Raw genomic sequence first — 16,191 nt, 5'->3', positions numbered from 1 at the left:
GATTAAAATAACGAAAAAATAACTGTGATATTTTTATTATGGTTATAAAAAAGTTATTTATATATAACGTTGCTTATAATTTACACGATAAAAAAATTTATTATGAAGTGATATCTATACACAAAAGCTTTGTTATGCCGAAGACAATCACAGTAACCCTACAATAGCGTTAGCCACACAAACAATTGAAACTCAATAAGCACGACAATTACCACTTACGTCGCGTTTATAAAGATTTCGCGTTAAAAAGTTTAGAATTTTTAAATTTTGTGAAATTGTTTAAACAAGGAAAGTTTTCATGGCTCCTACTGAGAAATGGGGGACAATTACAAAATGTCGATTTGAACTCGGCCATCAAAGACTGACTAATTTTGAGCTTCAGCAATCTGTCGAGAAACTCACTAAAAATCAACCAAAGAAAGTCAGGTAAAAAAATAAATAAGGATTTATTGCTCATAGTTAGAGAATTTAAGACTATATATTTTATGTAATTTTAAGTGCAAAAAGGTAAAAGTTAAAAAAAATTTTAGAAAATGGTGGACAGACAGCTACAAGCACAAAAAAGGTGACGAGAATTCAATTTTAACAACTGTGGGCAGATTGACAAAAGACTCCAAGGATAAAGCTACAGATTGTAAACGAGTAGCAGTTGGACGAATTAAACAAATGGGCGTTGTTAATAGTTACGCGTGGAAAGGCTACAATTAACTGAGGATAAACGACTTCGTTGCATTTTTTATTTGTTTCAAAAAAATTTAAAATTTCTTTTTTTACTTTTTAAATTTAAACATGTATTAATTCTTTGAAATTTCTCCATTGGTTTTAAAACTTTGGTTGTAGAAAGTTGCAATTTTAAGGTATTGTATTGTATATCCTGGGTTTGGTGTCCATGCCATAATGTACTAAAAAATCTTTGTATAAACATTATTACTTTTGTTATGTTTTAAATCATTAAATTGATTTTGTCATTTTTCCCGTTGCATTGTTGTAATATAAATTGTATATCGTATTTATTATTTACTTTTATCATTGCGTGAAAAACCAAAATAAAAAATAAAAATACGAAACCAAAACGCGGTTAAAAATAGCTTAAATATTCGAAAAAGTTGTTTTCACTCACAACGTAAATTTTGTAGCGAGATTTTTATGGAAAAAAATTTTTATTTGCTTCAAGCTATTTCCTGGTCCTTTAAAACGGTAAGGCTAGTTTCGTTGTGTATTTTCGTTTTTTTTGGGAATTACACGAAAAAAAGCCAAGCAATCACCAAATACACGTACATCTTTGTTTCGTTACTAAAATTTCGTAAAATGCTGTTTATTTTGGCTTATCAGTAACTTAAATTTATACTTAACAGAAAACCCGTAGTTAATAAATTCACGTTTAGTTTTTTGTAATGTATTAAAAACCCACCTTAGAAAAATTTGAAATATTATAATTGATGTCAACAAGATGAAAAAAATATTCAAAAATAAAGCAGTTGAATTTGAACCGAAAATTCCAAAACTTTCAAATAGTGTTCCCATTACCCTAATACTTGATTGTTTTTTGTAAAGATTAGCGAATAAACTATTTCTAACACATTCATAATCTTCGCATCCGGATAATCCATATGTCATATCAATATTAAACCATTGAAATAATCTACTTAACAAACTTGAAATCAATTCAACGACCATTTTTATTTCAATTTAAATGAAATTTGTTTACGTTTTTATTTTTGCGAAGTTTTTAAAAAGTTGTTGTTACGTCATAAAGAATAAAATAAAAATATAGTTCCATCTACCGGTTGTCACTGTAAACAATCAAATGTTCTTTTAATTAAAACTAACAGACAAACAGACAAATAAACGTTTAAATGGGTTTATTACCGTATAAAAAAAAAAAAAATTTACCGAATGCACGTTTAACGAAAACCATATTACTGAAAACCATTTTACTTACAAAAATATATTTCTATTATTATTTTTTTACCAGAAGTGCACCTGACACCAACAGACCAAACCCAATTCTAAAAAATGCATTTTAATTTTTGGTACAATAAATTTAAAAAATGTGAGTTCTAAAATAGATGAATTTAACTGTAATGATATAAGATAAAAAATGTCTACTTCAAGCATAGAATAACATCTGTTTAAAATAAGGGTATAATTTGATAATTAAATTTGCATATTTATCAAAATTTTAGATGATTATAATAAATTATTTTTTTAACTTTTTGACAAAATGATTATTAAAACATCCTTAAAAAAGTGATTATAAATGAGTTACAGTGTTGGAGCTAGCTTGAATGAAATATGTGAGGTTTACGGCCATCCTCTTACTGAAGAACAATTATGGTCAATATTACAACTCATTTCAAACCTCTTAATACAAAAAAATTCAACAGAAAATATACCAGTTCAATCAGCACTCTACTATGTCATAACTCCAAATAAAGTGGTTATTTTACCATCTGGTATAATTGTTATTAATCATGGTGAGGGTGATCCAAATCATATATTGTTTTGCACTCCAAATATGGTTCAGCAATATATTAACCAACCTGATGGTGTAAAAGACCAACTTTTGTTGTATAGTCTAAGTTTAACCATTTTATGGTGTGCAGATTATGGTGTTAAGAGAAATCAAATTCCAACAATTTCAAGTGAACTTCAATCCTTACTTGATGATATAAGCGAATTAAAACTTAACTTAGAGAAACTGCATTTAATTTGTTCAAATTATTCAAAACCTGATCAATCAAAGTTAATTGCTTCTTCCCTATGTGCCTCTATTTTAGGAAATATGTGTTTAAAAACAGCTAATAAACCACAAGAACTGGAATCAGGTTATTTAGAGAAACAGACATTATCAAACCCAACAAATCAGCAAATAACTTTAAATAACATCTCAAAGCAAGAAAAAAATATAAGTTTTAAATTGTTTCGAAAAAGTCTTCTTAGTGGGCCAGAAACTTTAAAAACCATTCCATTAAACGCAACATGTTCAGGTCAAAGTTGTAACATTTTAGTTTATCTGAACAATTTTTCCAAGGTTAAAGTTTGTTGTGGGGGGATTGAAAGTTTAAAGGTCATAGAAATAACAAAAGTTGTCGTGGCAACTGTATCAACTGACATGGATGACAACTTCTTTGGACTTGCAACTTGGATTGATAGTGAATTTCGATTTATAGACAATAACCAGAAAGTTGAAAGCTTACCAGGATTTCCAAACAATTTGGCCAAGTTGCATTTAAGAATTTTATTCTTTCCGCCTGGGACACAAACTTTGGGAAAAAGTTTATTAAGAACAATGTACCTACAATTAAGACTGGATCTTTTGCAGGATCGACTAATTTGTTTAAGCCAAGAAGCCCTCTCTATATCAGCTCTAGCTTTGCAGTGTGAGTTGGGAGATTATAAGCAAAAATTCGGAAAAGATTATTTTAATCTTGAAGAATTTTTATGTACTCGGGTAATTAATGAAATTGGTTTAGATAAAATTAACTCTGAGCTTATATTGTTGCATAAACAACTAGCAGGAATTGATCAAATTCAGTCAAGATTGATGTTTTTACGAAGATGTCAACAATTGCATGAATATGGAATGCATTTTCACAAACTTTATCACAAATCTGAGTGTTTAGTTAAAGATGTAACTTGGTTGGGGGTTGGCCCACGAGGAATTACTTTATTTGATATTTGTAATGAGAATATTAGAGTTCGAAAACATGTTTTTAAATGGAATGAATTAAAAACTATTTCATTCAAAAAGAACAGTGTTATTTTATCAAAACTTTATCCGAAAATTAAGTTTAAATTCTACCAAATCAATGAACAAAAATCAAGTTATATTGTATCAGTGGTGGAAAAACTTCACAAGTTTTATGCACGCAGAAATTTACCTGATATTTTCTCGCCAATAGCTTTGTTTGATGACATCACAAACCTTTCAGTTTCATCGAATCACAGTCAACAATCTTTAGACTCTGCAGAGAAAATTTCGAACCCAAATACTTATCCAGAAGTAAAAACATCTTTAAACTTATGTAACACTGAGGGATCCTTTATTTATGAGTCTGTTAGCGATGTTGATAACAAATTAATTTACAGCCAAAGGTCCCTTAAAACTCAAATATTTGAAGTTGAACTTAAGAAAATTGATGAGAGCTTTGGCATCAAAATTGTGGGAGGAAAGGGATGTAAAGACGGAGAAAAAATAAGAATTTGTGAATTAATTGAAGGTGGTAGTGCAGTGTTGGATGGAAAAATTGATGTGAATGACATTTTGGTTTCAATTAATCATATTTCATTATGTGATAAAAGTCATGAACAGGCGGTTGCAATTCTGAGAAGCTCAAGTAATATTTCAAAATTGCTTTTGGAAAGAGAAATTTATATTAAATAGACTATGTGTTAAATGAAATGGCCATGACATTTGTTAACCCAAACGATTAAATAAAAATGACTGTATTTTGACTTTTTCTATCTATACATAAAAATGATTTTTTTCTCTACACAATATTCTAGGTAGTAGGTATTGTGTAAGTTTTACCTGTATTTATTTATTTCCAAATGCATGGTTTTGGTTTGTTTCTTATAATTTAATTTTTGTTTGTTTATCAAAAATTAAATCTTAAAAAAATTGCTTTTTAGTTTTAATCAATTTTTTGTTTTTATATTAATACCGTATTAAGTAAAGGCATATATAAAAATAAATTTAATTTTTTATTATGATTCTATCCTTGATTGACTAGTGAACATTTTTGATTAATATTAAGTTTTACATATATTAATCTTAAGCCTAAAATAAAAATTATATTAAATTAAAAGTGTAATTTATGTTTGTTTAAAATAAATCAATGCATGTTTATTAAATGTTAGTGTAATTTTAAATGTTTATATTTGACTTAACAGTTCTATTTATAATAACTTTTAACATTTTTAAAAATATCATTAAAAGTAATTAACGATTTTAATTCAAATTTTATTTATCAAAAAAAATTAGGTATTTTTTAGTTTTACATAAAAATAACACTATCTATTTACTGCTTTTTGCTAAACAATTTAATAAATAAAAATATTGGAAATATATATAACCTAGATTTGTTGTAGATTAACTGTTAATTTTTACATAACTAAATTTAATCAAACATTTAGAGTAAGACAGTGTTAGGTAAGAGATACATTGCATCAACTGTACAGCTTGACAAGATTAATATTTTGTTGATACAAGGTAAATTTTACACTTTTTTATGGATAATCTTTGTCTTTGCTTTACCCTTTTTTATTTTACTTAAGTTTTGGTTTAGTTCCGCTATAGTAGCTAGTTTTTTTTACACAGTAAAATATTTAAAAAATAAAGACTAAAGTAAATTAACAGAGAAAAACAATTCTATGAATATTAACATTAGAAACCACCATTGCTTTAATCTAGTTTTTTTTTAATTTTTATTTGCCCTTTTGACAGTTATTTTATTTAAACAGATGATTAAATACAATGTTTCTTTTATACTAAACAAATGTATTTTTGCAATATGAATCATTGGAATACAATTGATGCCTGCTTTTACAAGGAACTGCTGGCATTCTTTGTAAATGCGTATGCCTAAATACTGTTAATGCATTTTCAAAAATGTATACTCTAGTCTTTTTAGGCTCATACAACATAATTTAATTAAGGATCTGTTTAAAATTTTTTTAAATTTAATTATATATACTGTGTATATAATTAACAAAAAATTTTAAAAAAACCTTAATTTTTTTAAATTTATGTTGTATAATTAATATTTAGGCTAAATTAAGTTAAGAAGGTTTTAGCATTGTCGTTTTGTATGAATATATGCATTAGTAAAATTAGTTCAGGTACATCAATTTTGTTTTATAATTTACATTTTTTTTTATTAATCTGAAATTATTGTATGCTTTTCAAATTTTAAATAATTACCTTATTCCGATCTGTTAACATAAAATATAATAAAACTGTTGTTATATCTAAAGTTTTTATTAATAGGAGATTAAAGTTAAAATGCTAGCAGAATCTGCCAAAGTTTCTTAAATTACTTTACTAAATTAAAATTTGTTAAGCCCTTTTTTGGTCTTTTATCCTTAAAATTCTAAAATAGAAAATAATGATATTTAAATTTAGAACCAATTAAAGAATGTGAGTGGACAGATTATTATGACAAGACAATCCAACTCAGTTGGGTGATTTTGAGACAACATTATCTTAGAGATTACCCTGAAGAAGTTTGTGAAAATCCACAAGGTGTTAGGGCAAGGCAGATAGATACACAAAATTTTGCTCAGGCTGATGATTTAGGTTTAACTGAAATAAGCTTAAAACATGCTTTTTCTTGCCCAAACACTCAAGAAGAAAATTGTGCATATTATGAAGTTCAATTTTGCTGTCCTCCAAGTACATTTAGTTTTTTAATATTATATTTGTTTTATTCTTTATTAATATAATAAAAAGTAGTATAACATTTATTTCCCTTTTTTATTAAACATTTTCATGTTTGCTACTTTTAACTTCATAACTTCTTGAAAAAAGTAATGCTACCTACTACATCTTACAAACTTTGGAGCCATTTAATGAATGCAAGTATGGTGAATGGAATCATTAGTTGAACTGTGATCAACCAGACAAGGAATGTGACTGTGAAACTTTACCACTTTTACGACATTAATTTCCCGAATAAATTTGCCAAAATCTGACTGCTGTTGACGCTCGTGTTTCAACAACACTGGAACATTACACAACAACTAGTCAAAAGGTGACAGTTTCACTCGATCATGGTTTGTTTAAATATTGAACAACAAAGGTGTTTCGATTATGAAGTCAGGTTTTGTTGTCCTAAACGTGAGTTTTCTTATTTTGGTTTAAATGCTGTACTCTAGTTTTAGAATATTTTATAAATTTTAAACAGTTAAATTTTTTGTTTGTTCATAGTGTAACAATCGAGTCTTTTATTCTTTCGTAAGAAAAGCCGTATTATAATTTATAGTTTATTATTGCGGAAAGATACACATACAACCGTTCACAAGCTTGTACCACGAATACTAAATACAAATACATCCGAAACAGTTAAACTAATACATCACGTGATTAAGCCACGTGATAGAGATAAGGAGTAACAGATTGGCAATAGGTGTAAACACGTGATCTGCAGAATAGATAAGACCTTGGCGTAAACAACAAGATGGCGGATTCGTTACAATAGTAAAAATTAAAATGTATATTTTTTTCATAAAATATAATTTACACCTTAATTATGTGATTTTTATATTGTTATTAATTTAAAACAATTGTTCTTTGTTTAGCCAAAGAATCAATTTGTTATGGAGGATATTGAAATCGTTATTTTGATGGAGATGATCCAGATGGATTTGGGGATTGGGAGACTTTAAAGAGTCTCCGAGAGGACTATGAGTGGCGGATTTGTGAATTTTCGATCTCTTTAGATGCAAGAGTTGTTGGGACAGGTCAATCTTACTTAAGTGCTGGACAAAAAGTTTATATCAACACAAACAATGGTTTTATTTGTGAAATCATTGGACAAACTTGTTAAGATTATGAAATACGATTTTGTTGCCCTCAAGGTAATGTGAAATATATTTTTTTTCTTATCTAACCACTAATAAAAAGTTAAATATCTTCTAGACTTTAATTTATAAATAAAAATTTCAGTAGGGTGTAAATATTAAAACAGGTATTTATATATAAAAGGGTTTTGTTAAATTTTAGAAAGAAGTTTTTATTTTAAAAGCAAAATGGTATAAGTGATTTTTTTTTTGTTTTGTAACTTACATTTTTTTTTAATTCTGTAAACAAATTTATACCAATGATTTTTAAATTTTTTTACCTAATTTTATATATTTTTAGAAGTAACTTTATCGCAACATTCTCAGCTGCCCCATCAAGACGGTATTTGTTTAAAATTTCATATAACCTTTATTAGATGTAACCCAAATAATACTTATTGTTTTATTTACTTTAACAGTTTCAAAATGTTTGAAGGACCGTACAGTACATATAATATATTTAATTTATATATTAAGTTACATTTGCAAAACAAAAACTAGGAAAATAAGAACAAATGTAAAAATTGTTGTGCTTCTTTAGATTTTAGAGAATACGAACTTAAAAAATTTATTTGCAAGTTTAAAATAAATTTTCAAAAGTTATAGAGAAAAATGACAATAAGTCTAATTTTAAGATAAGTAAATAACAAAACTATACAATGTAAACTAAAATAAATCACAATTGAAAAGGTAACTTGCTGATAAACTCGTACAAAAACATATATCTAGAACGGAGTTGTATAGCAAAAAGCGGTTTATTTATTGCGTGTTTGCGACAAGAAACTGTTTAATTGTAAACCAATTAACTACCATAAAGTAAAAAGTAAACTTAACTTCTATGCCAACCTGAAAGTATTGATAGTTTAGGTTTAAAGGCTGAATCTACTAGTTACGTGTTTTAATTTCTTTTTTTTTCTGTGACTACATTTCACATATTTATTCTTAGTTGCCTTTAATTTAATAAAATGTTATAATTATGGTACGAAATCTTAGATTTCGAAATATATTGTTATCGTCAGTTTTATTATTATGGTTCGAAATCTTAGATTTTGAAACATATTGTTATTGTCATTATTATTATTATTTATTTTTTCCAGTGTCTTATAAGCTGTAAATTTTGAGTTAACATAACTTTTGTTTGTGAATATTTACAGTTTTGAAATTTTAATATGTTGTTTATTATCAGATTGTGTTTTCATTCTTCTATTTACAACATTTAATTATCACTAATTACTAATTAATAGGTGTTTATTTATTAAAATTTAAAGTTTGTTATTTATTTTTTAAGTCTTAGCCATTTGTATATCATGATATTGGTAACTCAAAAATAAATTAAAATTTTGATTTTTATCACTAATTACTAATTAATAGGTGTTTATTTAATAAAATTTAAAGATTGTTATTTATTTTTTAAATGTTGACCATTTGTATATCATGATATTAGTAACGCAAAAATGAATTAAAATTTTAATTTTTTTCACTAATTACTAATTAATAGGTGTTTATTTATTAAAATTTAAAGATTGTTATTTATTTTTTAAATCTTGGCCATTTGTATATCATGATATTGGTAACTCAAAAATAAATTAAAATTTTAATTTTTATCACTAATTACTAATTAATAGGTGTTTATTTATTAAAATTTAAAGTTTGTTATTTATTTTTTAAATCTTAGCCATTTGTATATCATGATATTAGTAACTCAAAAATAAAATAGAATTTTAATTTTTATCACTAATTACTAATTAGTAAGTGTTTGTTTATTAAAATTCAAAGATTGTTGTTAATTTTTTAAATTTTTGTCAATTGTCTATCATGATAATAGTAACTCAAAAATGAATTAAAATTTTAATTTTTGTCACTAATCACTAATTAATAGGTGTTTGTTTATTCAAATTTAAAGATTGTTATTAGGTTTTTAAATTTTGGTCGGTTATATCTTATAATATTTATAATTCGAAAATGAATTAAAAAATAATTCTTGTTTGTTATATTTAAATGCTGGTTTGTTCATTAAAAATTAAAGTTTGATATTAAGCATTAAATATTTGGTATGATGTATTTTATAATATAGGTAGTTAAAAAACATATTTCAAAAATAATTTTTGTTTATTTATCATATTTAATTGCTTGTTTATTTAATAAAAATCAAAAATCAATTTTAGGAATTTAAAATTTACTATAATTTATATCCTAATATTACAGACTTAAAACTAGGTTAATTATTAGTTTTTGTTTGTATAATATATATAAATCCTTTTTTGTTTATTAAAAATCAAAGGTATGTATTATTCTTAGTTAATGTTTATGCATGTCTTTTTTTATTTAGAAAAATTTATGTTAAAAATAATCAAATAATTCCGAACCTTATTTTATTTATCAAATAAATCTAGTTTTTATTTTTCTTACTCATCCGAATTTTGATTCAAAATAAATTTTGATTTTTTGTATATAAAGTTTTAAAATTTTAGTATGTTGTTTATAATAATATTGTGTTTTAATCCTCCTATTTTAATAATTTAAATATTACTAATTACTAATTGCTTGTTTATTTATTAAAATTTAAAGATCGTTATTGGGTTTTCAAATTTTGGTCAGTTATATATCATAATATTAATAACTTGAAAATGAATTAAAAATTTAATTTTTGTTTGTTTATTATATTTAAATTCTTGTTTGTTTATTAAAAATTTAATATCGATATTAAGTATTCAAAATTTAGTATAATGTATTTTTTAATATTAGTAATTACAATACATATCCAAAAATAATTTTTGTTTGTTTATTATATTTAAATGCTTGTTTATTTAATAAAAATCAAAACTCAATTTTAGGCATTCAAAACTTCGTCTAATGTATATTGTGATATCAACAACTTAAAACTGGGTAAAAAAATCAATTTTTGTTTGTTAAGTGTATTAAATTACTTGTTTGTTGATTAAAAAATTAAAGATTGATATTTTAAAACTTTTAAAATAATTTTGTTCTGAAATTTTCTTAGTTCAATAATTTAATACATTTTTAGCCCGCTATTTTAATACTAATGTTTGATTTAATAAGTTATTATTATTCTTTATTAAGTTTATTTTATGCATAACTTTATTTATTAATAATAATTAATTTTAAAATTAATCAAATGATTTCGAATCATCTTTTATTTATCAAATAAATCTAGTTATTATGGTTCGCAATCTTACATTTCGAAACATATTGTTATTGTCAGTTTTATTTTTATTTTTCTTACTCATCCGAATTTTGGTTCAAAATAACTTTTGATCTGGTTTATATAAAGTTCTGAAATTTTAGTATGTTGTTTAAAATAATATTGTGTTTCAATCCTCCTATTCTTAAAATTTAATTATTACTAATTACTAATTGCTTGTTTATTTATTAAAATTTAAAGATCGTTATTAAGTTTTCAAATCTTGGTCAATTGTATATCATGATATTACTAACTCAAAAATGAATTAAAATTTTAATTTTTTTACTAATTACTAGTTAATAGGTGTTTGTTTTTTTAAATTTAAATGTAGTTGTTAATTTTTTAAATCTTGGTCAATTGTATATCATGATATTAGTAACTTAAAAATAAAATATAATTTTAATTTTTATCACTAATTACTAATTAATAAGTGTTTGTTTATTAAAATTCAAAAGTTGTTGTTAATTTTTTTAATTTTTGTCAATTGTATATCGTAATATTAGTAACTCAAAAATGAATTAAAATTTTAATTTTTGTTACTAATTACTAATTAATAAGTGTTTTTTTATTCAAATTTAAAGATTGTTATTAGGTTTTTAAATTTTGGTTGGTTATATCTTATAATATTTATAATTCGAAAAATGAATTAAAAAATAATTCTTGTTTGTTTGTTATATTTAAATGCTGGTTTGTTCATTAAAAACTAAAGTTCGATATTAAGCATTAAAAATTTGGTATGATGTATTTTATAATATAGGTAGGTAAAACACATTTTTAAAAAATAATTTTTGTTTATTAATCATATTTAAATGCTTGTTTATTTAAGAAAAATCAAAAATCAATTTAAGGAATTTAAAATTTACTACAATTTATATCCTAATATTACCAACTTAAAACAGGGTTAAATATTAGTTTTTGTTTGTATAATATATATAAATGCTTGTTTGTTTATTAAAAATTGAAGATATGAACTATTCTTAGTTAATGTTTGTGCACATCTTTTTTTATTTATAAAAATTTATGTTAAATAATAAAATAATTTCGAACCATATTTTATTTATCAAATAAATCTAGATATGGTTCGAAATTTTAGATTTCGAAACGTATTGTTATTGTCATTATTATTATTATTATTAATATTATTATTAATCTTTTCCAGTGTCTTATAACGTGTAAATTTTGAGTTAACAAAACTTTTGTTTGTGAACATTTACAGTTTTGAAATTTTAGTATGTTGTTTATTATCAGATTGTGTTTTCATTCTCCTATTTACAACATTTTATTATCACTAATTACTAATTAATAGGTGTTTATTTATTAAAATTTAAAATTTGTTATTAATTTTTTAAATCTTGGCCATTTGTATATCATGATATCGGTAACTCAAAAATGAAATAAAATTTTGATTTTTATCACTAATTACTAATTAATAGGTGTTTATTTATTAAAATTTAAAGATTGTTATTTATTTTTAAAATCTTGGCCAATTTGTATATCATGATATTGGTAACTCAAAAATGAATTAAAATTTTAATTTTGATCACTAATTACTAATTAATAGGTGTTTATTTATTAAAATTTAAAGATTGTTATTTATTTTTTAAATCTTGGCCATTTGTATATCATGATATTAGTAACTCAAAAATGAATTAAAATTTTAATTTTTATCACTAATTACTTATTAATAGATGTTTATTTATTAAAATTTAAAGATTGTTATTGCCTTTTTAAATCTTGATCTATTGTATATCATGATAGCAGTAACTCAAAAATAGATAAAAAATTTAATTTTTGTTTGTTTATTATATTTAAATTATTGTTTATTAATTTAAAATTAAAGTTCGACATTAAGTATTTAAAATTTGATATAATGTATTTTATAATATAAGGAGTTAAAAAACATATTTAAAAAATAATTTTTGTTTATTTATCATAGGTAAATGCTTGTTTATTTATTAAAAATCAAAAATCAATTTTAGGAATTTAAAATTTAGTCTAATGTGTATCCTGATATTAAAACAACTTAAAACTCGGTTAAAATATTAATTTTTGTATGTATACAATATATAAATGCTTGTTTGTTTATTAAAAATCAAATATATGTAATATTTTTAGTTAATTTTTATGTAAACGTTTTTTAATTTTAAAAACTTATGTTAAAAATAATCAAATAATTTTGAACTATATTTTATTTATCAAATAAATCTAGTTATTATTATTATTATTGTTAATCTTTTCCAGTGTCTTATAAGCTGTAAATTTTGAGTTAAAATAACTTTTGTTTGTGAACATTTACAGTTTTAAAATTTTAGTATGTTGTTTATTATCAGATTGTGTTTTCATTCTCTTATTTACAACATTTAATTATTACTAATTACTGATTAATAGGTGTTTATTTATTAAAATTTAAAGTTTGTTATTTATTTTTTAAATCCTAGCCATTTGTATATCATGATATTGGTAACTCAAAATTGAATTAAAATTTTGATTTTTTTCACTAATTACTAATTAATAGGTGTCCTAGCCATTTGTATATCATGATATTGGTAACTCAAAATTGAATTAAAATTTTGATTTTTTTCACTAATTACTAATTAATAGGTGTTATTTATTAAAATTTAAAGTTTGTTATTTATTTTTTAAATGTTGGCCATTTGTATATCATGATATTGGTAACTCAAAAATGAATTAAAATTTTAATTTTTATCACTATTACTAATTAATAGGTGTTTATTTAATAAAATTTAAAGATTGTTATTTATTTTTTAAATGTTGGTCATTTGTATATCATAATATAAGTAACTCAAAAATGAATTAAAATTTTAATTTTTTTTTACTAATTACTAATAATAGGTGTTTATTTAATAAAATCTTAAAATTGTTATTTATTTTTTAAATCTTGGCCATTTGTATATCATGATATTAGTAACTCAAAAATAAATTAAAATTTTAATTTTTTTCACAAATTACTAATTAATAGGTGTTTATTTATTAAAATTTAAAGTTTGTTATTTATTTTTTAAATCTTAGCCATTTGTATATCATGATATTGGTAACTCAAAAATGAATTAAAATTTTAATTTTTATCACTAATTACTAATTAAAAGGTGTTTATTTTATAAAATTTAAAGATTGTTATTTATTTTTAAAATGTTGGCCTTTTGTATATCATAATATTAGTAACTTAAAAATAAATTAAAATTTTAATTTTTTTTACTAATTACTAATTAAAAGGTGTTTATTTTATAAAATTTAAAGATTGTTATTTATTTTTTAAATGTTGGCCATTTGTATATCATAATATTAGTAACTTAAAAATGAGTTAAAATTTCAATTTTTATCACTAATTAATAATTTATGGGTGTTTATTTATTAAAATTTAAAGATTGTTTTTACTTTTTTAAATCTTGATCTATTGTATATCATGATAGCAGTAGCTCAAAAATAGATAAAAAATTTAATTTTTGTTTGTTTATTATATTTAAATTATTGTTCATTTATTTAAAATTAAAGTTTGACATTAGATATTCAAAATTTAATATAATGTATTTTATAATATAGGTGGTTAAAAAACATATTTAAAAAATAATTTTTGTTTATTTATCATTTGTAAATGCTTGTTTATTTAATAAAAATCAAAAATTAACTTTAGGAATTTAAAATTTAGTCTAATGTATATCCTTATATTAACAACTTAAAACTCGGTTAAAATATTAATTTTTGTATGTATATAATATTTAAATGCTTGTTTGTTTATTAAAAATCAAATATATGTAATATTCTTAGTTAATGTTTATGTGTACCTTTTTTAGTTTTAAAAATTTATGTTAAACATAATCAAATAATTTCGAACCATATTTTATTTATCAAATAAATCTAGTTATTTTTATTTTTCTTCCTCATCCGAATTTTGATTCAAAATAACTTTTGAACATGTGTTTTTAAAAAAGTTCTGAAATTTTAGTATGTTGTTTATAATAATATTGTGTTCTAATCCTCCTCTTTTTATAATTTAATTATTACTAATTACTAACTGCTTGTTTATTTATTAAAATTTAAAGATCGTTATTGGGTTTTTAAATTTGGGTCAGTTATATATCATAATATTATTAACTCGAAAATGAATTAAAAAGTTAATTTTTGTTTGTTTATTTTAAGTAAATTCTTGTTTATTTATTAAAATTTGAAGTTCGATATTAAGCATTCAAAATTGAGTATAATGTATTTTATAATAAAAGTAATTAAAATACATATTTAAAAAATAATTTTTGTTTGTTTATTATATATATATATATATATATAGTTGTTTATTAATCGAAAATCAAAATTTAATTTAAGGCATTCAAAACTTTGCCTAATGTACATTGTGATATCAACAACTTAAAACTGGGTTAAAAAATTAATTTTTGTTTGATAAGTATATGAAATTACTTGTTTGTTAATTGAAAAATTACAGATTGATTTTCTTAGTTCAGTAAGTTAATACATTTTTAGTCTAATTTTAAGATATCAATGTTTGATTTAATAGGATAGTTAATATTCTTCATTAAGTTAATTTTATGCATAACTTCGTTTATCAGAAAAAATTAATTTTAAAAATAATTAAATAATTTCGAACCATATTTTATTTATTAAATAAATCTAGTTATGGTTCGAAAGGCCATTTGTATATCATGATATTGGTAACTCAAAAATGAATTAAAATTTTAATTTTTATCACTAATTACTAATTAATAGGTGTTTATTTAATAAAATTTAAAGATTGTTATTTATTTTTTAAATGTTGGACATTTGTATATCATAATATTAGTAACTCAAAAATGAATTTAAATTTTAATTTTTTTCAATAATTACTAATTAATAGGTGTTTATTTATTAAAATTTAAAGTTTGTTATTTATTTTTTAAATCTTAGCCATTTGTATATCATGATATTAGTAACTCAAAAATAAAATAGAATTTTAATTTTTATCACTAATTACTAATTAGTAAGTGTTTGTTTATTAAAATTCAAAGATTGTTGTTAATTTTTTAAATTTTGGCCAATTGTATATCATGATATTAGTAACTCAAAAATGAATTAAAATTTTAATTTTTGTCACTAATTACTAATTAATAGGTGTTTGTTCATTAAAATAGAGTGTGTTTCGTCAAAACGTTGTTGTTAATTTTTACGTTGTTGTTAATTTTTCAAATACGTTGTTGTTAATTTTTCAAATGTTTGTCAATTCTATATTATGATATTAGTAACTCAGGTTGTTTTTAATTTTTCAAATTTTTGTCAATGGTATATCATAATATTAGTAACTCAAAAATAAATTAAAATTTTAATTTTTGTTACTAATTACTTATTAATAGATGTTTGTTTATTGAAATTTAAAGATTGTTATAAGGTTTTTAAATTTTGGTCAGTTATATATTATAATA

At 22.3% G+C, this 16,191-nt stretch overlaps 2 protein-coding genes across 2 annotated transcripts; both read left to right on the top strand.

The window, feature by feature from the left end:
- The first annotated feature begins 192 nt into the window (after nucleotides 1–192).
- On the top strand, nucleotides 193–1,053 carry LOC145753047 (uncharacterized). The gene is made up of 2 exons (XM_082569432.1): nucleotides 193–426; nucleotides 531–1,053. Exons 1-2 carry the CDS (start codon nucleotides 299–301, stop codon nucleotides 706–708), a joined length of 306 nt encoding a protein of 101 aa, XP_082425558.1. The 5' UTR covers nucleotides 193–298; the 3' UTR covers nucleotides 709–1,053.
- Nucleotides 1,054–2,208: 1,155 nt separating this feature from the next.
- On the top strand, nucleotides 2,209–4,733 carry LOC145752825 (FERM and PDZ domain-containing protein 2-like). Its single transcript, XM_082569174.1, has one exon. It carries the CDS (start codon nucleotides 2,261–2,263, stop codon nucleotides 4,385–4,387), a length of 2,127 nt encoding a protein of 708 aa, XP_082425300.1. The 5' UTR covers nucleotides 2,209–2,260; the 3' UTR covers nucleotides 4,388–4,733.
- The last annotated feature ends 11,458 nt before the right edge of the window (nucleotides 4,734–16,191 follow it).

This window comes from Corella eumyota, chromosome 5 (genome assembly GCF_963082875.1).
Source record: "Corella eumyota chromosome 5, kaCorEumy4.1, whole genome shotgun sequence".
In the NCBI taxonomy this organism is placed as follows: Eukaryota; Metazoa; Chordata; class Ascidiacea; order Phlebobranchia; family Corellidae; genus Corella; species Corella eumyota.
Note: the sequence above shows the minus strand (reverse complement) of the source record. Positions and strands in the feature narration are given on the sequence as shown.

Coding starts and splice junctions, on each gene's coding strand:
- LOC145753047 (XM_082569432.1), top strand. CDS start 299: ATGGCTCCTACTGAGAAATGGGGGACAATTACAAAATGTCGATTTGAA. Junction 427..530: donor AATCAACCAAAGAAAGTCAG/GTAAAAAAATAA, acceptor AAAAAATTTTAG/AAAATGGTGGACAGACAGCT.
- LOC145752825 (XM_082569174.1), top strand. CDS start 2,261: ATGAGTTACAGTGTTGGAGCTAGCTTGAATGAAATATGTGAGGTTTAC.